At 43.0% G+C, this 23,757-nt stretch overlaps 1 protein-coding gene across 10 annotated transcripts in view; it reads left to right on the forward strand.

The window, feature by feature from the left end:
- Positions 1-23,757, forward strand: part of UNC5D (unc-5 netrin receptor D) — a 684,626-nt gene that overhangs the window by 559,316 nt on the left and 101,553 nt on the right. For 4 of the 10 annotated variants that reach the window (XM_027529847.1, XM_027529849.1, XM_027529853.1 and 1 more), the window contains 3 exons: positions 3,139-3,324; positions 7,735-8,112; positions 14,469-14,553. In XM_027529847.1, coding sequence (XP_027385648.1) covers positions 3,139-3,324; positions 7,735-8,112; positions 14,469-14,553 — 649 coding nt within the window. Of the gene's footprint in view, positions 1-2,346; positions 2,362-3,138; positions 3,325-7,734; positions 8,113-14,468; positions 14,554-23,757 lie in introns of all 10 variants that reach the window. The other 6 variants (XM_027529851.1, XM_027529846.1, XM_027529852.1 and 3 more) reach the window with 3 other exon arrangements.

The following is a 23,757-nucleotide window of genomic DNA, read 5'->3' on the forward strand; positions in this document are numbered from 1 at the left end:
TTTGTAAGGACACAGGAATCTTTACAGGGAAACCTACTCTACTGTCCTGGAGAAAAAAGATTAGCAGATGGTAGGGCAGGGGGACGGAGAAGGCAATGGCACCCCACTCCAGTACTTTTGCCTAGAAAATCTCACGGACAGAGGAGCCTGGTGGGCTGCAGTCCATGGGGTCGCGAAGAGTCGGACATGACTGAGAGACTTCACTTTCACTTTTCACTTTCATGCGTTGGAGAAGGAAACGACAACCCACTCCAGTGTTCTTGCCTGGAGAATCCCAGGGACGGGGAAGCCTGGTGGGCTGCCGTCTATGGGGTCGCACAGAGTTGGACACAACTGAAGCGACTTAGCAGCAGCAGCAGGGCAGGGGGAATAAAGGAAGAATAAGATGAAGTAAAAGCAGGTAAATAGAGAAGAGAAAAAGAGGAAGAAGAAGGAAGTGACTCAACTTTAGAAGACTGAGCTCTAAGGATGACTGATGAGGTCTTGAGGACTCGTGTCTGCATCTGTAGCTGTACTTGGATACCGGAGTCCCATCACAGCCTTGTCTTTCAGACAAACAATGGAGAATATGGACCACATGTTAATTTTCACCCATATGTCTTCATTTCCACTGAGCAGTTGACCCGTCACAAGTGTATGTTGAATGATGAGATCATTAGATGTAGAAACATCAAATTGCCAGGACAGATTGTTCTTGTAAAATGAATCCCATGGACTTCTGAGTCTAGGTCAAACTGTCCCACCAGGTGCTAGGGTGAGCCTCCTAGGGAAGCAGTGATCCCTGTATGAGTCTCTCTCCCTTCTTTCCCTACCCTAGCCCCAAAGTTCCCATATTCATTTCTAAAAATTTTATAATTCAGTATTTATTAAGAAGTTATTAAGAGGTTCTGCACATATTCCTGGAAGAGCAAACACAATGAGCTATATCTGACGTTGATACCTTCATCTGAAGCCAGAGAGTCCTTTTCTAAAACAGAACTCATAACTTGAGAACGGAGAATTCTGGTTACCTGGGTAGCAAGAGGGTGGACGCCAGAAACAGCAAGATAGGAATCCAGGGGAACAAAGACAGCTTGTTCCTGCTACTGAGTTCTGTGTCAGGATTTCACGTCCAGTGATATCCATTTTCAGCAGAAGTACTTTCACGTTGGTCATCCTCTGGCTTCTGGCCCTTCCTATTTTAGTACCTGGGAAGCTAAAGATGTCTTTGCGTCTACTTTGCCAGCTCAGTGACAGAGCAGCTGCATTCAGGACCCTGCCAGGCTCTTTCTTTAGTTGCTGAGCAGGTGTATTCTCCCCAGATACACCTTTTAAGATGATGGTGCCATCCGTGAGCAGCGCCCAAAGACCTGGAGGGAAGAAGGGGGAAGGCTCACTGGGTCCAGTCCAGTTCTCTCCCTGCTCCTGGTGCCCTGGCTTGCCGTACCTGCTGTGTTTTGTGACTTCTCTCTTCTCTAATGATTCCCTCCAAGGAATTTAATTGAGTAGAGGGAGAGTGAGACTGAATGGGGTGATGACTCCCCTTCTTTCTCCCCACATGACCTATTTGGACACTGGAACTTTGGCGGTGGCATCAGGCTTCACTCTGTGGTTCTGGGGGGCTGGGGAAGACCACCACTGATACCCCACCATCCCTGGCCCTCTCCCATTTGGACCACCATGAAGTTGAACTAAAGCCTAGATCACACTGTTTCTCAACACCCCCCAGGTTGCTGTTATGAAAAGGGTCTGATCACCCTCTGACCTTTCCGATACTGTTCTTTGAGATGACTGTTTTTCTCCCCCATGAATTATTTTTATGTGTTGGCTGCCCTATTACTGATCTGGTTCTGCTTGATTTCCTTGTTCCTGCTTTCATTTGGCGGCATCTTATTTTATAGTCCACTAACTTCGTTGAAAATAAATTTAGCCGTGTGGTTAGTCTTCCTCACTTGATAACATAAGTAGCATATTAGGGTGCGGTGAGCACAGACTAAGTGCTGTGCAATTACAAGGTAAATATATGATGGGTTTATTTTATCTGCTAAACCCAGCAGGGGTGACAGAGTAATTACTTTTGGACCTGTTTAGTATGCCTACCACATAATCTGTAAGGAGATCAGTTATGTAGTGAATACTTGCCACCTTCCATTGTTAACACACTTCAAGACTTACATGTTCTTGGGTAGATGTCATGCCGAATTGCACTAGCCATTCCAAGGCTCCTCAGGAATCAACCACACCCTGAGGACCTCTAGCCAAAGGGTTGGAAAGCAGCTACAGTGTTATCTTGGGGGATGGGGAGACACCCACCATCTAAATTTCAAACTAACGCTTTTATTTTTGCTTTGCCCATGCATTCAATAGGATGGAGTAGGAGAGGTATGGGAGAAACAGCATGTGCCCTCTTAGAGACCAGTCCTCGTCCACAAAAACAAACTTCTAGAGTCAAGCATTCAGTTGGTGCCAGCAAACATTTACCATGGACATAAGAGTGCCTGGGACCGAGTGCTTTTCATATCTCACAACAGAAAGTCGCTCATAATGATTGTAAATACCCTGATGACTGTCAGCGTTCTGATGAACGTCAGCGTTCTGATGAACTGAGTGACGTGGGCCAAAGCTCAAGTTCATACTCCTGAGCTCTGGTCTCTTGACTCATAGACCATGCGTTACCTTATCACCCGAGAATGCTCTCTGTGAATGCATGCGCCCAGGCCATAGACAAGCAGAGCGGTTCACCCATATTTTGTCATTGTACGTGGGTCTCATGTCTTCCAACAAAAATAAAGTGTATATATATATATTTAAAAAAAAACTTTGCAGGGCAATAAGATTTCCTAAAACAAGCAAATTAAGCAGTTGCCTGTTTTTCCTTGAAAACTCTTATATTCTTTGCAAAATTGCTTCTGTTGCAGATTCCATTATGTGGTAAGCTACCTTAATGCAGTTAAGTTATTTAACTAGCATCCCTTTGGTTTATACAAGGTCTTCTAGAACCTGATTATTGTTGGAGAGTCAACTCGCGACTAGCCACATCTGTCATGTTGCCTGATCCGTAGCTCCAAAAATTCCAAGAGTGTTTCATTCTGTGTCCTGGGGTGGCTTTTTGGCACTGTGCCCATGTTGGCCATTGAGGATTGCTTTTGTGTCTTTCAGGCATCGAGAATGCCAGTGACATCGCTTTGTACTCAGGCTTGGGTGCCGCGGTTGTGGCTGTTGCAGTCCTAGTCATCGGCATCACCCTGTACAGACGCAGCCAGAGTGACTATGGTGTGGACGTCATCGACTCTTCTGCATTGACAGGTGGCTTCCAGACCTTCAACTTCAAAACAGTCCGTCAAGGTCAGCGGCGTAGGGCCCCCAACAGCGCATCCTCAGGACCGTAGACTACACTCACACAGGACCCTCGTGCTCTTTGGTCCTGTGTGAGGGTGGCTCTTGGCACTGGGAGCCGCTCCAAAATTGTCTTCACACCTTAGGACGCCAGGTTTGATGCAGGAGTCTGTCTGAGTTCTTGGCTGCCCTGAGGACCAATGGGTCTCAATTACCTATTGTTGCTTAGTCACTCAGTCATGTCTGTTTTGCGACCCTGTAGACTGTACCCCACCAGGCTCCTCTGTCCATGAGATTTCCCAGGCAAGAGTACTGGAGTGGGTTAACATTTCCTTCTCTAGGGGATCTTTCCAAGCCAGGGATTGAACCTGAGTCTCCTGCACTGCAGGCAAATGCTTTACCACTGAGTCACCCAGGAAGCTCCTCGATTTACCATTACCCACATTTTAAATATGGCGTGTCCATCTTTGATATGTAGTCAGTGCCTCAGGTCACCCAACTTTCTATTTTAACCAGCCTGCTTTGGGAATGTATGTTTAGTTAACTAAAATATTGATTATTCAAAGCTACAAACCAATGACTCTAACAGGCATATTTATTACACTGTTTATTAGATGGAGTTATTTTATTCAGTGGAGTTATTTCTATTTTAAATAAATAAAAGGATTTTAGAGGATGTATGATGGGCTAGTTAACCAGAGAAAAAATGAAATTCTCAGCCTAAATGACTCTCTGCCTTTGCCACCTTGAAGCAGTCTTCTGTTGGAAGGGAAGGAAAATTTATCATGTCAAACAATAGCAGTATTTCATTTTGAAAACAGAAGAGTCATTTGATTTTCTTCTACCAATTAACTCTGTTCCTGATTGGGAGACGGAGATGAGACATAAATGGCTTTTATTTTAGAAAAAATGGAACCGTCTCATTTCCATAGATGAAGTTTTCTACTTTGACCCTTGTGATCAATATTGTCACTTTTATTTCTGTTTATTGCTTGTGAGTAACACCTACAGTACAGGACAAGAAATCTTACTGCTTGGCAGTGATGGAGTAGGGATAGGATGGTGCAGTGGAAAGCCAAGCAGGCTAGGATGGGGAGATGGTGGGAGACACAAGCGACTTGACTGCTTACCACTCACTTCTGACACCTGGTGGCTCAGATGGTAAAGAATCTACCTTCTATGTGGGGGACCCGGTTTCCATCCCTGGGTTGGGAAGATCCCCTGGAGAAGGGCATAGCAACCCACTCCAGTATTCTTGCCTGGGGAATCTCACGGACAGAGGAGCCTGGGGGGCTACAGTGAATGGGGTCCCAAGAGTCGGATACGACTGAGCAACTAACACTTTGACGTTCTGGCACCTTGGCTTCTGGTCTAAGTCTGGTTGATCTCAGATAAAAACATGTCACCTCAATGTACTAAGCTTATGTGACTTAGTACATGTGACTGATTTTGGCTGTGCTGGGTCTTCACTGCTGTGTGCAGACTTCTCTTCTAGTTGTGGCAAGTGGGGCTACTCTAAAGTCGTGGTGCCCAAGCTTCTCACTGCGGTGGCTTCCCTTGTGGCAGAGCATGGGCTCTAGGGTCTTCCAGCTTCAGTAACTGCCGCGCCCGGGCTCTGGAGCACAGACTCAATAGTTACAGCGCACAGGCTTAATTGTTCTACAACATGTGGGATTTTCCTAGACCAGGGATCAGACTCCTGTCTCCTGCATTGGCAGGCAGATTCTTTACCACTGAGCCACCAGGGAAGTTCAGTATATATGATTTAATTAGAAGTATATCCAGTGAACTAGTGGCTCAGACGATAAAGCGTCTGCCTGCAGTGCAGGAGACCCAGGTTCGATCCCTGGGTTGGGAAGATCCCCTGGAGAAGGAATGGCAACCCTCTCCAGTACTCTTGCCTGGAAAATTCCGTGGACTAAGGAGCCTGGTAGGCTATAGTCCATGGGGTTGCAAAGAGTCAGACACGACTGAGCGACTTCACTTCACTTCATCCAAGGAACTAGTCTTGCGACTGTGTAAGAAACTAAAATTGTATCTCCATCAAATCATAAGATATCACTGTCTCAGACCTTACCAGTTAAAAACAGAATACACAGTAGGGTGGGTGGCAGCTTTGTGTGTAAATTCAGAGGCTCTGAAATCAGATTTGAATCCAAAATTGCTGTAAAACCTAGTAAATCAGTTATTCTGTCTGTCTCAATTTTTCCAGCTGTAAAATGGACATACTAACATCTATCTCAGGGGGGCCTTGTGAGGGTGAAACCGCCTGGAATAACCTGGCTTATAATACCTTGGCTTAAGGTACTCAGTCAATGTAGAGCACATCCTTCTAGAAGCTGGCTGTCTCCTCATACCTTGACAGAGGACACCAGTGAGTTCCGCAGAGCAGCAGGTGGTGGGTGAGAGGGGCGGTTCCCTGATCGGAGCATCTGGGGAAGGCTGACTTGGATAAGCTGATACATCTTATTACCATGAGGCATCTCAGAATGTAGGAAACTTATACTGTGACTCTCTCAGAGAGTATGTAGCCTTTCCAAACTTATTTTTACCATTTTCTTTAACCAAGAACTCACAAAACTAGTGATACCAACAGAAGCCCCTTATCCAAATTCTACTCTCCCCTGCATTCACGGTGAGGCTATGCCTTACATGGGTGCTCTGTTGTCTTCATGACATCCCTTCTTGAGCAAATATGATTGGAGCCCCAGCAGGGTGAACAGTGAGATTTAATAGAATGTCAGAGAGTAGACCAGGGCCTTGAAAAGGACATCCAAAGAGAAACTTGCGGTCACTGGGGAATTATCTTCAGTCAGACTTAAATCAAGTTGGCCACCAACTTTATATGTGTATGTGTGTGTGTATTTTTCATATATATACACATACACAAACATACACATATGTATGTGTGTATAGTGATAGGCAATTAAGACTTAAGTCTAACTCTAGGAAATGTTTTTGCTTCTTGACTTTACATAAGATAGCAGGGTCTTCTAACAGTAGCCAGAAATTAAACGTTAGAAGGTGAGGACGTGAGAGAAAACAGCCATGAGACCAAGAGAGATGCTTTTTCAGGCACCAGTGGAAACCCCTGCTCCAAACTTTTCAGATGTGAGATGGTTCTTCCATCCTGCTTCTTGCTTCATAACCCAGAGTAAGGCTGGTATCTGTAAAGTTTAGTGCAGTTCTGTTAAAAAGCTCAGCTCCTTATAATATAAAAAGATCCTCAAACATGGAAAAATGCCTCATCAAGGTGCTTTTACATCTATAAGGTATTTCATCTCATTTTGAACCTGCTCCTCTGTGATTTGGGATTCTTAGAGCGTCAGAACAAAGAGGTGGGAAAAGTCAGGGTTATAGATTTCCTGCTGGTGTTGTTACAAATTATGAAAATGGAAAAACAATAGAAGCTAATAGGATATGGTCTGAAATGGCAACATTTTCCAAAATATCACATGCGAAACATTTTTGTCAGGCCCCAAAGGAAAATGGTTTAATGTGTTTTGGGTTTCAATTTGAGATGTCACATTGATGGACTGATATGGGCAGGAAGTTTGGAACTGAGGGTTATTTTGTTATTTACTAATAAATGAGATTACTTCATCACAAGAAAATATCACAGCGAATTTAATATTTGGGCATAGAAAAAAAATGGTTATGTCCCAGCCGATGAGAAAGTCCAATTTCTCATGTTTTTGTAAGGATTATTTTTCTCCATTTGTTTTGAGTCAGAAAGAAACCATTCTCAGCTGCTCCCCTTGTGGAAGCTGGGATCCTCTGTGCCTCTCAGAGTGACATTCATGTTATCAGAGTGAATTGGCTGCTCAGACATGGAGCAGCTCGTGAAGCCCCCTGACCCTTTTGCTCTGAGGACACATTTCCTCCCCCAGAAACTGCCCAGAATTCCATGGGAGACGTGTTGGCACCCACGCCACCTCGGTTATAAACAGCACCACCTCGTCACCATGCTGTGTCATCTCTTTGCCATTTAAACTGAACAGATGTTATTTTTGCTCCAAACTGGATTGAAAAACATCTTTCTTTCCTCTTTTATTTTTTTAGAAGCTCCTCTTTGCCAGTTAAAATAATCCCGTAAACAATCATACCTGAGTAAGTTGCCTGGTGGAGTGCCAGAAATAATTGTTTTGAAAGGATAGCACATAAAGAGCTCGAGAAAAGGATGAGTTAGATCGGCACCATTCGGGAAATTGACTGCAAAAGCCAGAGCTCCTGATTCTGAGGCTCTGGACACTATTGATCAGCCTGTTAGAGACACTTTAGATGCCCAGGGCGGGTCTGAGGGGTCAGCCGTGACCCGGGCGGCTGGTGAGCACGTGCAGCGTAGTTTGTAGAAGCATGTGAAGGAGTAACTATGGTGCTTTACAGCTTCTGAGTGACAGATCCATCTTCTCTGACCAGGTAACTCCCTGCTCTTGAACCCCTCCATGCAACCGGACCTGACAGTGAGCCGAACGTACAGTGGGCCCATCTGTCTACAGGACCCCCTGGACAAGGAGCTCATGACGGAGTCCTCACTCTTTAACCCTTTGTCGGACATCAAAGTCAAAGTGCAGAGCTCGTTCATGGTCTCCCTGGGAGTGTCCGAGCGAGCCGAGTACCACGGCAAGAATCATTCCGGGACTTTCCCCCACGGAAACAACCGCAGCTTCACGACAGTGCATGCCAGAAATAAGACGCCCTACATCCAGAACTTGTCATCACTCCCTACACGGACCGAGCTGAGGACCACGGGTGTCTTTGGCCATTTGGGAGGACGCTTAGTAATGCCAAATACAGGTGGGTGGTAAGTGTGCGTTTGTGTATCTTCTAGCGTTTGTTTGAATGTATTATATTTACATGATGATGTCCCGTAAGGTCCATTTTTAAGATCTTGACTCTTCCGGTGTCAGAGTGAACACCACCATAGCTCCGGAAGTTGGCTTGATTTACACGGCAAGCCAGAAGCAGCGCTGACATTACACTTTGCCGTCTGCATCTCAGCATGGACCATACACTCCATCAGATGCCCTGTTAGGGCTGACAGCCATGCTGGCTCGGAAGTTTTGGGTGGTCCCTAGAGTTTAAGCCCCTTGAATTATATTTCCTAGAACACGGTCAGGAAGCACTGAAAACATTCTTTGATATGACTGCCAAATACTGTGTTTATAGTGAAGCGTGGTTTACAGACAAGTTGATAGATGAGTGAAATGACACCCGAACTTCCTCAGTAACTGACCTGATGAATAATCAGCGTCCATCACCCCTGCTATCATGTTGCTTTATGATGAGCAGTGATGAGGGTTCCTTTTGGGGTTGCTGTTCTGAATTCAAGCTCGGATCCTTGGCTATGTAGTTCAAGACTGCCTAAGAGTGTTTTCTTCCTTTTGGTTGGAAGATTTTCATGTTGTTTTGACGTGTACAGCCCAGATAACTTTGACTCTACCTATGCATTAGTCTTCAGAGCTGCCATCTAAGATGTGGGATGGAGGAAGAGAACAATCCCCAACACCACCCACCCCCCCGCCCCACTATCTGAGCAACGAGATTTAGGGAGTGCTCTAAATCATTGCTGTTGGCTGAGAAGAGAGGGAAAATGCCAGATCTGCCATTGTTGTTAAAGATCTGGATAGCATTGAGCTGGGACCAGCAGGGCCTTAGCAGATTTCTCTGTAGGGTAGAACAAACCCACCTCAAATATCAAGCATTTTATCTTGTACAGTGAATTCTGTAGTTGGACTAGTCAGACGCTACTGTTCTACTGCCTGACCTTCTAAGTAGATTAGTGACTTGTGCCTGCGTTTGTTCCAAGTTGATGATTGGTTTTCCTATATCCTTTGGTTCATTAAAAACTTAATTTCAAGGAAACAGCCCTCCAATGCAGACCCAATAATGATGTTGTATTCTAAATTTCCAATTCTCTAAATCTTCCTCCATGAGTAGGACGTGGTAAGAATCTTTTTTCACACATGTAGGATGCCCTCCTCCTGGTGAGATATGACGGACAGGAGGTCCACGTGTAAGGAGCAGGTGGCTGTATTTACCAGGTACCCTTCTTGTTTACTTCCCTGGTGGCTCAGACATCAAGGAGTTTGCCTGCAATGTGGGAGACCCGGGTTCGATCCCTGGATTGGGAAGATCCCCTGGAGGAGGAAATGGTTACCCACTCCAGTATTAGTGCCTGGAAAAATCCCATGGATGGAGGAGACTGGCAGGCGACAGTCCGTGGGCTCGCGAAGAGTCACACACGACTGAGCGGCTTCACTTCTTGTTTAGTTGCTGAGTCATGTCCGACTCTTCCGTGACCCCTTAGAAAAAGAATCTGTGATTGGAAACGTAGGATCTAGAAAAGGTAAAGATGCAGAACCTGCCCTTTTGAAGAGAAGAGTATGTATACACATCAGAATTATGAGTTTGCGTATTGAGTTTTTGTACCTTTGTATTATTTCCACTTTCCTACCTAGTGGCTGGCACTTAGGTGGCTCTCAGTAGTTGCTGGTTGAATAGACTGGTCCCGTCCTCGTCTGTGTGTGTAGGAAGGGAGTGCCGGGATCCATCCATTTATCACCTATATTTGTTCAATGTTCATCATAGAACGGGAAATGAAATCATGACGACAGACTTTTTTCTTGCTTCCCTTCTGACTTGAGAAGCATTTAGGTTGACAACCCAAAGTTCCAGTAGCGTTATCTATGATTCCCAAACAACTCTGTGAAGGGGCGTTTTCAGAGCTCTGCACGAGAAGCCCTAGACCAGACTGAAGCTGTTCATTGGGAATGAATTTGAGAAAAAAATAAGTGCAGGGAATTGAAACATATGCTCTGTTATTTGCAGAACATAAATGTAAAATATGCCCTGGGGAGCTAAAGTATAAAGAAGAGAGGCTTGGAAATTAAATTGTTCCCATGCTATCCATCCCAAATTACTGTGGGGTGCCTGGCAGTGGTTTGTGAGAAAGGTTGGCAGCAGTCCCCACACTCTAAAAATCATTTATTATGCAAAATAGGAACCAAAAAACTCAGGTGGTTCTGTTGTCCTATCAAATAAAAGGCTGTCAGGATAGGTGGAGTTTGGGGGAGAGTATATCCTTTAATCAGAAATAATGTGTTGAATGACTTGTTGGATACATCTTTAGGGGACCACAAGTGTGAAGAGTTCCTACAGAGCCTTCATTCTTCATAAAATATAATTTGCCACCAGCACCATCAGCTCCCACGACCTCTGGTGTTCGACTATCTTCAGTTTCCATGTACAATTTAGATAATAAGTGGGGGAGGGAAGTATGTTTAAAGGATCATCATACAACTTCTGATTGAAGGAAAGACGGGATCGTTTAAAGCTCCAGTGATCCTACACATTCAGATTGAATTTCGGTGTATTATGAATAATGTTTCAATCTACACACAAGGAATTAAGCTGACTTGAAAGGAATGTGATATGATCTGCTCTGCAAACAGCCCTTCCTCAAAAGTCCATATGCATATTTATTCTGACTGTCAGGCCCTGATGATCTGCAGAAGACTGCATGTCTCAAAGCCTGGCTGTTTTTTATTTTTATTTTTTATTTTATTTTTACTGAAAGTTTTCAATTCTGTTCATTCATTCATATATTCATGATTTATTTTCTGAGAGCTTACTCTCTGCCAGGCATTGGGCCACATGTTACAGATGTAATAAACCCTTCGCTTCAGTTCAGTTCAGTCACTCAGTCGTGTCCGACTCTTTGTGACCCCATGAATCGCAGCACGCCAGGCCTCCCTGTCCATCACCAACTCCCGGAGTTCACTCAGACTCACATCCATCGAGTCAGTGATGCCATCCAACCATCTCATCCTCTGTCGTCCCCTTCTCCTCCTGCCCCCAATCCCTCCCAGCATCAGAGTCTTTTCCAATGAGTCAACTCTTCGCATGAGGTGGCCAAAGTACTGGAGTTTCAGCTTTAGCATCATTCCTTCCAAAGAAATCCCAGGGCTGATCTCCTTCAGAATGGACTGTTTGGATCTCCTTGCAGTCCAAGGGACTCTCAAGAGTCTTCTCCAACACCACAGTTCAAAAGCATCAATTCTTCGGTGCTCAGCCTTCTTCACAATCCAACTCTCACATCCATACATGACCACTGGAAAAATCATAGCCTTGACTAGATGGACCTTTGTTGGCAAAGTAATGTCTCTGCTTTTGAATATGCTATCTAGGTTGGTCATAACTTTCCTTCCAAGGAGTAAACGTCTTTTAATTTCATGGCTGCAGTCACCATCCACAGTGATTTTGGAGTGCTTTTTTTTAAAAAAAAAAAAAAAACACTCTGTATGATTTTATTTGAAAATTTAGAAAAGACAAACTAATCAACATGTCAGAAAGCAAATAAATGATCGTCTGGGTTGGTGATCGAACTGACTACTGAAGGGTGCGAGGGGGCTTTCTGCGGCAGTGGAATATTCTATCTTGACTGTGATGGTAACATGAGCGTATGCACTTGCCCCAAAACTCGTTAATTTGTATAACTTAGGCGTGTGAATTATACCTCAATCAGGGAATAGAGAAAAATGTGAAATGGGAGCACAACAGAGCTCTTTTGGGTTAATTGCTCAGATGGCATTATTTCTTATGGTGACACTCTGTGCTCTGTCTCTAAATAAGGTCTAAATGTCTCTTATCATCATAGTCTAAAACAGAGGCAACAGAGAGAAGTGTGATGGCAAACTAACAATACAGAATGTCTAGGGTTGACATTTACACACACTGAATATCACACGTATAATTTCTGCTCCCCAGCAGGGAAGGATGTAATGGAGCCCACTTCATTTGGCAGCTACATTTAAGGAAGGATGGGCAATTAAAGGAGAAAACTGATCAGAGGCCACTGAGTATGGCAATTACTGTTCTCCTACTGTTGACATTAGGGTCTGGAATATAAATAGATACCCTAGCTGAAAAGCTGTGAGCAAGATTTAAATGGGCCTCATTTTTAGTGAAAGACACTGATGATAACTAGCGTGTTACTGAATAATGTTCATAAATGTGAACCACACAACTTGTTTTGCCATGAGTCTTCCATTCCTCGATCCTATAGCAGTGAACAGGAACATGGAAGGATATCAGTAAAGTCTGCCATCTCTAGATGTAAATTTATCAGCAGCAGCCTGAAAGCTTCCTGTGTAATTACATTAGCTCTAATGAAAGGAGAAAAGGTGAGTGCTGCATTATTCAAAGGATACCCTGAGATTTTACTTTGTCAAGATCTTAACTGTGTCTCTATTTCATTTCTTTTTATAAGCAAGAAGCTACATTAAAGAGACTCTCTGCCCTCTCTAGACTGTTCCCTTTTGGCCAAACTGAAATAGTAACTTCATAGCATTCAGGAGAGAAGAGAGGAATTTCCCAGAGTGGTATGAGGTGCCTTCCTGTGCCCACCCCACCTGAGTTTTCTTTCAATTTGACATTGATATGAATACAGCTAAGTTCTCTTTAGCCTTAATCTTTTCTAGCGTCTGTTTGGAAATACGGAGCCAAATAGTAGCTACACAGAATCTTCAGTTCCTAAGCTTATTCACAGGTTTTCCCTCCTTCAGTTCTCTTGACAAAACACACTCCTCCATCAGTCACCTCCCTAAACTGACTTTAAGATGCACCCTTTAGAAGACAGTTACACACCAGGCTCCAGCAAAAATGTTAAATGTCTCACTCATCATCCTAGATACCTTTTCAGGAAATGAGTGGATAGAAAGAAACCAGAGAAATACCTTTTAAATTTTAGAGCTGACTAACTGATACAGGAAGAATTGATGCTTTTGAACTGTGGTGTTGGAGAAGACTCTTGAGAGTCCCTTGGGCTGCAAGGAGATCCCACCAGTCCATCCTAAAGGAGACCAGTCCTGCGTGTTCTTTGGAAGGACTGATGTTGAAGCTGAAACTCCAGTACTTTGGCCACCTCATGCGAAGAGTTGACTCACTGGAAAAGACTCTGATGCTGGGAGAGATTGGGGGCAGGAGGAGAAGGGGACGCCAGAGGATGAGATGGCTGGATGGCATCACCGACTTGATGGACGTGAGTTTGAGTGAACTCCAGGAGTTGGTGATGGGCAGGGAGGCCTGGCGTGCTGTGGTTCATGGGGTCGCAAAGAGTCGGACACAACTGAGCGACTGAACTGAACTGAACTGATACACTGAAATTCTTAATCTCAGATACATATGATAGTGCTGGGTGTCAGGATACCTAATCTTATAAGAGACTTTTTACAATGCCAGGAAGGCTTTAATTTTTGAAATTTCTATTTATTGACGTATAGTTGACTTACAGTGTTCGTGTTAAGTTCTGCTGAACAGCAAAGTGATTCCTTTGTGTGTGTGTATATATATACACACACACACACATGCATTCTTTTTCATTATGGCTTAGCCCAGCATATTGAAGGTAGTTCCCTGTTCTATACAGTAGGACCTTGTTACTTATCCATTCTATATACAGTAGTTTGCATTTGTTAATCCCAAATCGTCCTTCCCTGCCCCATTCCCCCTTAGCAACCGCAAGTCTGTCCTCTATGTCTGTAAGTCTGTCTGTTTTGTGCCATGTATAGCTCCCACGTATAAGTGATATCATATGTTTCTCTTTCTCTCACTTTTCTTGGTAATCTCTAGATCCATACATATTGCTGCAAATGCCACTATTTCATTTTTTATGGCTAATATTCTAGTGTGTGTATACACACACACATCTTCTTTATCCATTCGTCTATTGATGGGCACTTGGGTTGTTTCCATGTCTTGGCTGTTGTAAATAGTGCTGCTGAGAACATAGGAGTGCAGGTATCTTTTTGAATTACAGTTGTCTCTGGACATATGCCCGGGAGTGAGATTGCTAGATTTTATGATGACTCTCTTTTTAATTTTCTGAGGCACCTCCATACTATTGTCCATGATAGCTGTACCGATTTACATTAGGAAGACTTGAAGTAAAAATCTGAGTATACACTTGAATGATATGCCCTTCTATATGTTACTGAAGGAAGCAATATCTTGTTATTATTTTGCACTTTGTGAAACTCCTGTAAATTGCTGTGAGGTGGTCCATCTTTGAGAGCATCTGTAAGTTATTCACCTGAGGTGCTTCTGGATAACTGGAGAATCTACAAATAACTTCTTGGCTTTTTCTGTTTCAGGGGTGAGTTTACTGATACCACATGGAGCCATCCCAGAGGAGAATTCCTGGGAAATTTACATGTCCATCAACCAAGGTGAACCCAGGTAAGAGACAGAGAAGGATGGCATATTAATGAGATCTTGAGTATGAAGTGGAACTTCTGCAGAAAATCTGAAGTTATGAAGATAATGTGACATAGAGGTATGTGAGTGAGAGTGTAAGCTACTTGGACTGTAAAGAGGAAAAAAGCAATTGCAAACTTGTTGGCTTTCCGTTTGTAGTTCTACCCCAAGTCACCAACATCTAGATAGCAGACACCAAAACCAGTATATCAGTAACTGTGCTAAGTCACTTCAGTCGTGTCCGACTCTTTCGTGACCCCATGGACTGTAGCCCATCAGGCTCCTCTGTCCATGGGTTCTCCAGGCAAGAATACTGGAGTGGGTTGCTATTCCCTCCTCCCAGAGGATCTTCCCGACCCATGGATCTAACCTGTGTCTCTAAGGTCTCCTGCACTGGCAGGCAGGTTCTTTACCAATAGCACCACCATCAGTAGGGTTTCTCGACAAAGAGTCACTGTCTCACAGAAGCCTCCTCTCAAAAGAAAAACATATCCTCCTGGGGGTACTCTTTGGTTTTACACATTATGAAAAATTCAGAGAATAACTGCCTTGTGACCTTTTAGTATCAACAGAACACCTGCCCTATAGCCGAGAGACAATTTCTTAAGCAATTTTTCTCAAAGAAAAAAATAGTCTACACTTCAGTAGCTTTCAGATCTGACAAATTTCAGCAGCATTAAATTCAATTACGTGAACAAATACAAATCTTGCCTCATACTTTTTTAATGAAAGTAGCTGGTTATTTTGCTAGTTCAACTATGGTATTTCCAGAAATGTTGCCTTCCTCCACCTAAGATAAACCAAACTCCTCTTTAGAAAGCAATTTCTCTTATCAGCTAGATCTATATACCTCTGGCATTTTCAGTCATAACATCTTGGTTAGTTTAGAATAGATTTCGTTGTTAGCAAAAAAAAAAAAAAAAAATACACACACACATGAAAGAAAAACAGAGAAACAGATGGTTTGAACAGACTTTGATAGCTATCTCCATAATAGCATTTGTTTGTACCCAGTGGTTTTCACTTTCTGCTCTATGGGATTTGAGAAAAATGGAAGAAAAGGCTCTGCTAGTTGGCTGTTGGGGAGGAATTGCTTGTAAGCTATGTTGGGCTCTTGTGTTATCTGCTCAGTTCTGTAGACTGATGTCCTTTAGTTGGGCACCTGAAAACATTCCAGTATTGAAGTATCTGCACTTGGCAAAAGGGAAACCAAGAAGCAGAAGCTTTATTCAAAAATCTCAACTAAGCAGACCTAAGAACAGACTTCTCTGGAATAGTCACCTTGTTTTTGTCTCTTTGGATGGATTTATTGAAGCAACTCTACCTGTTCAAAATTGAGGTCATGGTCAATTACACATAAGTGTCTAAATGCATCATCCTTCAAAAATCAGGTTTGAGGCAGAATCCAGGCAACCTTGCCTGAAAATCATGGTCTCTTGCAAACCCTCCTCCACTCTGCATCCTGTTCCCTTTGTGGTAATGAGTCCACAGAGCCTGTGTTCAGCTCTTTCTTCGCAAACCCATCCCTACTTTCTTCTACCACATTATGCGAGAACCAGCCCAGGAGTCTTTCACAAATTCAAAGGCACCTAATGCACAACTCACCCCAGTCCTCACCTCTTAGACCCTTCTTCTTAGGAGGGAAGAGCTAGATTGTGTCCAAAGACATCAAACATGCAAGGACTTAAATAAAAAGGCTCAAAAATGGGAGAACTAGCTCTTGGGATATCCTGAAGTGGAAAAAATACATAAAAATTTGCCAGAGCCCAAAGGCTTTGAAAGACAAATTTGGCCTCCTGGGATCACACCCTGCTAAGCTTTGCAAGTTTCAGGTTTATCCGTTTGCTTTATCCATCTGTAGCTAAGGTGTAAGTTCATTGCTGCCTTTCAGGAAGTTGGACAGAAATAGGAACAACGTCCAAAACTTCCCATCTATGAGGTGAGCATGTAACAGAGGATGGAGTAAAATTATAGGAAGCACACATTTCCATTTGCCAAAACCTTCCCAGCTGTTCCTGCCTCTCACGGAAATGGCTGGTCACTAAACTGCAGCCCACTTACCTTCCTTGGCTGTTCTCGCTCCTTTTTAAGGAGCTCCAAACTACATACTGAAAAATAACACTAAAAATAGTAAATGCCTTTTAGTTACTCTTTTTTTAAAGCTCATGTAAATTTTTTCCATGCTTGCTAGAGGGCTGCTCAGATCTGAGTTCTGCTTTTAATCCTGTGATTAATCAGGAGACCACTGATGTACCTATTTAGTGTCTTCTCTTTTCTTTGTGAGGTCACTTGAAAACCCATTTTCATCTTATGCCATCTGTCATTCTGAACTTGAGCTCAGATTAAGACCCATTTCTGCAAAGTTCGTAAAGCTGGAACACCGCTGCTCTGACTTTTAGTTCAGAGGTGTGAGCGTTGGATTTTTCTGACTGCCCATCACTCCATACACAGCAAATTACAGTGGGATCTCCCCAACACCATCTTGATTCTGTGTTTGAAGGCTGCTCCCTTCTCCTATTGATGATACATTTCTGTTACTCTTTCCTGAGTTACATCCCTGGTGTAGCAGGGTGATGACTTAGTGGAACTATAACGGATAGCACAGATGCAAATACTTTAGCAGATGCCCAGGGATATAGCTGTGTGGAGTGAACCACGGACTCAGAACAAACCCCTATACTCAGATAGTCTCAGATATACTTAACATTTTGGTAAGTTTCAAGTGAGGTTGTTCTTTGTCTGAAGTGAGGTTGTTCTTTGTCTGAATTGAATGTGCCCTCTCTTTCTTAGAACATCCTACTTGCATACCTGGGAAATTTCCAAGAGGAGATTGTATTGAATTAGCCAAAAATTTCACTCAGATGTGACAGAAAATCCAAACAAAGTTTCTGACCAACCCAATACTTCCTGTTAGGTAGAATGATGTCACTTTCCTTCCTTAATGTTCCTGCTTTGTCTGTACTCTCAGACTTGAACCACCATCTTAATGAAGCTTTTCTAACCTCTTTTATCAGTCTGGACCTTTGGTTGGTCATAATGCTGCGGAAATAAACTCTGCTGACTTTGTGCTCATATAGGTACACATTAGTTTGCTAGGAGACCTTGCATCCTCGGAAAAGTACTTACCTCTTCTCAGTATAACTTGCAAGGTGCTCTCACATGCATTTAAGTCATTTAATCTCCCCAGTAACAAAAAAAGAGAGAGTTTTGTACAGATTTTGTGATGAGCAAAAAGATATAAAAAATGAAGTTTCCAAGAAAGGAAGCTGCTTTGCAAGGATGTATTACTCACCAGCTGAGCTGGGATTTGACTTCAGGATATCTGACTCCAATTCCATGGCTCATGGACTAAAGGATGCCACCTCTCCTTGACATCAGAGACTTTAACAGCTTTCTGACCTTGCGTTACAAGGCTTAGCCCCTGGAATTGCTCTGTAAGAGAAGCAGACAGGATCAAGTTGAACATTCCTTAGACATCTACGGTGGTAAATTGCTGTTGTTACATTATAGCTGAGGGAAGAAAGGCTGGAAACAGGTGTCACATCAGTGCTGAAACTTAGCGGACATGATGTTCAGAGACTTTTGAGCTCAATGGCTAAGAGTGTGAGCTCAGGCACCCGAACCTTGGGTTCAGACTCACTGCTTTTATTCATGAGACCGCAGGTAAGTTAATGAAACTCTTTGTGGGTATAGAGTTGGTACTTAATCTATTAGAGATATTTATAGGATTGTATGATATATACAATGATACTACAATCTTAAAGATGATAAAATAAGAAATCCTAATTAATACATTGTATTTGATAAAGTATTTTACCTATTAATACTTTAGATAAGTATATGTCCTTTAATCTTCTCATCCATCTGTATGGTAAACAATAATTATTCTTCTAATTTTGTAGATTTGAAAATTAAGACCAAGAAAACTTAGTACATTTGCCTCAGATGGCAGCAGGACTGGGCTCCAAAACAAAAGTTTTTGACTAATAATGTATTTTTAGACTGTGTCCCACTTTAAGGCATATTATTCTTGAGTCTGGTAAGACGTGTTTGATTGAGACACAGAGCTTATGCCTAACAATGGAAATACCATGAAACATACAGAGAGGGGTCCAGATTTGGGAAAGACAATGGTAACGTGATAATTCAATGTGGAATTATGGTGCAATAGAGAATTTCACAGAGAGCAGTGGGAAAATGGAGGAGACCTTAAGTCTATTCTAAGGATGGATTTACAGAGGGGGTAGAAGGGAAAGTGGATAAAAGATCAGTAGCACTTAGCCAGACAAAGAACAGTGTAAGGGTTATAAAACCCAGTGATTTCTAGCTCCAAGATAAATTTTCCAGTATTTCTATACAGTAGAAGGTAGGAAGGGGGTGGTTAAGAGTAAATAAATCCAGGCTTTATTATTATTATTCAGGTATAGTTGCTTTACAGTGTTGCTTTCTGCTGTATGACGAAATGAATCAGCCATATGTATACAACTTCTGGGACCTCCCTCCATCCCCCATCCCACCCCTCTAGGTCATCCAGGAGCACCAAGCTGAGCTCCCTGTGCTACCCAGTGGCTTCCCCCCAGCTATTTTATACAGAGTCATGTAGATCTGTCAGGCCTAATCTCCCAGGTCATTTCACACCTCTTCCCCTCCTACCAGCATCCACACATCCTTTCTCTACATCTACGTCTCTATTCCTGCCCTGCAAATAGTTCACCATTCTTTCTAAATTCCACATATATGTGTAAATATATGATATTTCTATGTCTGACTTACTTCACTCTGTGTAACAGTCTCTAGGTCCATCCACATCTCTACAGATGCCCAGTTGGGTTGCTTTTCATGGCTGAGTAATATTCTATTGTATATATATACCTCATCTTCTTTATCCATTTCTCTTTCAGTGGATATCTAGGTTGCTTCCAAGTCCTAGCCATGGTAAATAGTGCTGAAATGAACACTGGGGTGCATGTCTTTGTGAGTTATGGTTTTCTCAGGATATATGCTGGAGAAGGAAATGGCAACCCACTCCAGTATTCTTGCCTGGAGAGTCCCCTGGACAGAGGAGTCTGGAAGGCTATAGTCAATGGGGTCACAAGAGTTGACATGACTTAGTGACTAAACCACCACCACAAGGTGTATGTCCAGTAGTGGAATTGCTGGGTCATATGGTAGTTCTATTGTTTTTTAAGGAAGCTCCATACTGTTCAGGTGTATAGCCAAGTAATTCAGTTTTGTTTTTTTTTTTCAGATTCTTATTCCATTATAGGTTACAAGGGTTAGAATATAATTCCATGTGGTATATAATAAATCCTTGTCATTTATCTATTAATCCCAAGTTCCTAATTTATCTCTCCCCCTAGCTTTCCCTTTTGGTAACCATAAATTTGTTTTCTATGTCTGTGAGTCTGTTTCGTAGATTATTTTGCATTATTTTAGGTTGCACATATAAGTGGTATTTATTTTTATCTGACTGACTTCCCTGGCTCAGTCTCTTGTGGGGTTACTGCTCCTTTCTCCTGGTGCCCACAAGGCTTTGTTTGTGCCCTCCCGGAGTCTGTTTTCCCAGACTTTCCTGTGGAAGTTCTGTAATCAAATCCCACTGGCCTTCAAAGTCAAATTCCCTGGGGTTCTCAGTCCCTTTGCTGGATCCTCAGGTTGGGAAATCTGTTGTGGGCCCTAGAATTTTTGCAACAGTGTGAGAACTTCTTTGGTCTAACCCTCCTCCAGTTTTGTGGGTCATCTGCTCTGTGACTCTATGGTGGGGCTAATGGCAACCTCCTCCAAGAGGACTTACACCACATGCACCTCCCAGGACTGCTGCAGCCAGAGCCCCTGTCCCCACCGCAGGCCGCTGCTGACCCGTGCCTCCGCAGCAGACTCTGAAACACTCACAGGCAGGTCTGGCTCCGTCTCTTGTGGGGTCACTGCTCCTTTCCCTGGGTCCTGGTGTGCACAAGGTTTTGTTTGCAGCCTTCAAACATTTCTGGTGGGTATGAGATTTGATTTTAAATACAGTTGCACCCATCCTACCATCTTGTTGGGGCTTCTCCTTTCCCCTTGGACTTGGGATATCTTTTTTTGGTGAGATCCAACTTCTCCTTTCCATGGTTGTTCAGCAGCTAGTTGCGATTTTGGTCTTCTCACAGGAGATGAGTGCACATCCTACTCCAACATCTTCCCTTCGTATGATCATCTCTAGGTCCATCCATGTGACACATGGTAAGACTTCATTCCTTTTTGCGGCTGAGTAATATTCCATTGTATATATGTGCCACATACTCTCTATCCATCTGTCTGTCGGAGGACACTTAAGTTGCTTCTGTGTCTTGGCTACTGTACATAGTGCTGCTAGGAACACTGGGGAGCGGGTATCAAATCTTGCGCTGCCACCCCACCCCCCACTTTAAAGTCACTTTGATGCCAAAATATTGCCTTAAGCAGCTTCCTTCCAATTCTACCCCAGGCCTAGGCATAGACAGGATTAGGTTTTATGCACTGCTTCACTCACAAAATAGAGAATGCTTCCTGATGTCACAGGAGCTAGAGTAGCCTCACAGAAAGGCAATGGCATGAACTTGGATCTGCCAGAAGTATTTGCAGGTGAGAGGCCCTTGGGATTCTCCTGACACAAGGGTATTTAAGCAGCTAAGTCAATGCCGAACACAGCCTCCTTTATCAAGTAGGCTGCTTTGGAGGACAGGAAACCAGCAATGATCACTTTTGACAAGCTTGTCTGTTTTCCCAAACTTTAATTCATAAGAATTGGGGTCTTTTCTTTCTAACATTTTTTCAGGAGCTTTTTTTTGTGTGGGGCGGGGGGTGGATTTTTCATCTTCTCTAAGAAAGTTTTGATAACTTTTATGAAATAAGGGTGTTTAATAGAACAACCCTATGACCCAGCAATCTCACTCCTAGGCATATATCCAGAGAAAACCATAATTCGAAAAGATACATGCACCTTAATGTTCACTACAGCACTACTTACAATAGCCAAGAAATGGAAGCAGCCTAGATGCCCACCAGCAGAGGAGTTGATAAAGAATACGTGGTGCATATATACAATGAAATGGAACGTATACTCAGCTATTGAAAAACGAAATAATGCCATTTGCTGCAACAGGGATGGACCCGAGATGATCGTAGTTAGTGAAGTCAGACAAATATATAAACCCACTTACATGTGGCATCACCAAAAAGGTACAAATGAATTTATTCATAAAACAGAAATAGAGTCAAAGATGTAGAAAACAACCTTATGGTTACTGGGGGAAGGAGGGGAGGCTACAGTGGGAGATGGGGATTGACATGTACACTGTACTGTATATACATAGACAGCTAATAAGGACTTACTGGAACAAACAGGGAACTCTGCTCAGTCCTTTGTAATGACCTGTAGGGAAAAGAATCTAGAGAATGGATATAGTTTGTGTGTAGATGAGTCACTCTGCTGTACACCTGAAACTAATACAACATTGTAAATCAACTATGCTCCAGTCAATTCTTTTTTAAAACATAAAGGTTTTTAAATAAAGGTATTTTTAAAAATCAGTTATTTCAGAGCTTTCCCCACATATATACAGAAAATGATGTCGCACAGTCATCTCACTACCCTGTCCCAGCTCGCATTTTGCACCCCTCCCCATCCCATGGGCTTCCCTGTGGCTCAGCTGGTAAAGAATCCACCTGCAGTGTGGGAGACCTGGGTTCAATCCCTGGGTTGGGAAGATCCCCTGGAGAAGGGAAAGGCTACCCACTCCAGTATTCTGGCCTGGAGAATTCCAGGGACTGTATAGTCTATGGGATGGCAAAGAGTTGGACACAACTGAGTGACTTTCACTTTTTTCCCCGTCCCATGGTTGGTAAGTAGAGAAATGGACCAGAGCCTTACTATATGGAGCTTTCTTCTGAGAAGCAATAAAATAAAATCAAAGGCAAACATTCATTTCATTTTTCCAATTACACCGTCATGTGGATGCTGACCAAATGCTTAGACTAGAGTTAGAAATGTAAATAATCTTCCTGAAGGATTTACAAAAGGATACATATTTGGAGTTAGGGCTCACCCCAGGTGGAATATTTTCTCTCAGATGGTATGGTCTTCCCACTGGTACCTCTTGGAGTGAGGATTGGGAAGGGAGAAATGGTGGTATTAGGAAATAATAACTTTGCAGGGAATGCCTTGATAATGGTGCAATAGCTTTGATAGCAAAACATGAAATAAGACCAAATGTAAGACGGGGAAGAAAGTAGGTCTGGATGGGATAAAGCAGACAATTCCTTTTTAGTAATACCTCACAATTCAGCACTGCAGTGTAGCTGCTTCTGCACAATGGCTTCATGTAGCTTTTCCTCCAGAGTTGCCAGAACAACACACACAAAAACAAAATTATAAACAATGACTTGATCACATTGCAAGCCTAATAGAGGATACAAGCACTCAGAAATGTCCTTAGGACGTCATTTCTAGAAGACTAAACAGAAAACACAGATATGTATGGCCATTTAACTTGTAAAAATGGTGCTAATGAAATGGATCTGTTTCTAGTAAACTATTCTTTATGTCAAAGCAGACATTTGAGGCCATTTTAAAACCACTCATGCAAGTAAAATATGAAACTGCATACGCTTTTCCTGGGGCATCTGATTTCACAGAAGCTAAGAAACCCCTATCATCAGACTACTGCAATTAGCGTAGTGGTCCCAGTCAAAACCTTACCTCTTGAGTGCAAGGTAAGAGCACCTGTCTTTGGCTCTACCCTAACACCAGGTGACTGGTTAGGACATTACTGCAGAGATAAAGTGTCAGTCACTCCGTCGTGTCTGACTCTCTGCGACCCCATGGACTGTAGCCCACCAGGCTCCTCTGTCCATGGGGATTCTCCAGGCAAAATACTGGAGTGGGTTGAAATGCCTGTCTCCAGGGGATCTTCCCAATCCAGGGATCAAACCCAGATCTCCCACATTGCAGGCGGCTTCTTTACCATCTGAGCCACCAAGGAAGCCATTGAACACTAGGAACTTGTGTTTCTGCAAATATCCATGAGTGTGTACACAAGTGTGTGCATGGGTGCTGGGGTGGGGGGGAGTGTGGAATTTTGAATCCAATCTAAGATTATAGTTTTTAAATGAACAAAAATCAGCCCCCAAAACAATTTTAAAAATTCAATTTCCTGAAAAGGTATAGAA

This window comes from Bos indicus x Bos taurus, chromosome 27 (genome assembly GCF_003369695.1).
Source record: "Bos indicus x Bos taurus breed Angus x Brahman F1 hybrid chromosome 27, Bos_hybrid_MaternalHap_v2.0, whole genome shotgun sequence".
NCBI lineage: Eukaryota > Metazoa > Chordata > Mammalia > Artiodactyla > Bovidae > Bos > Bos indicus x Bos taurus.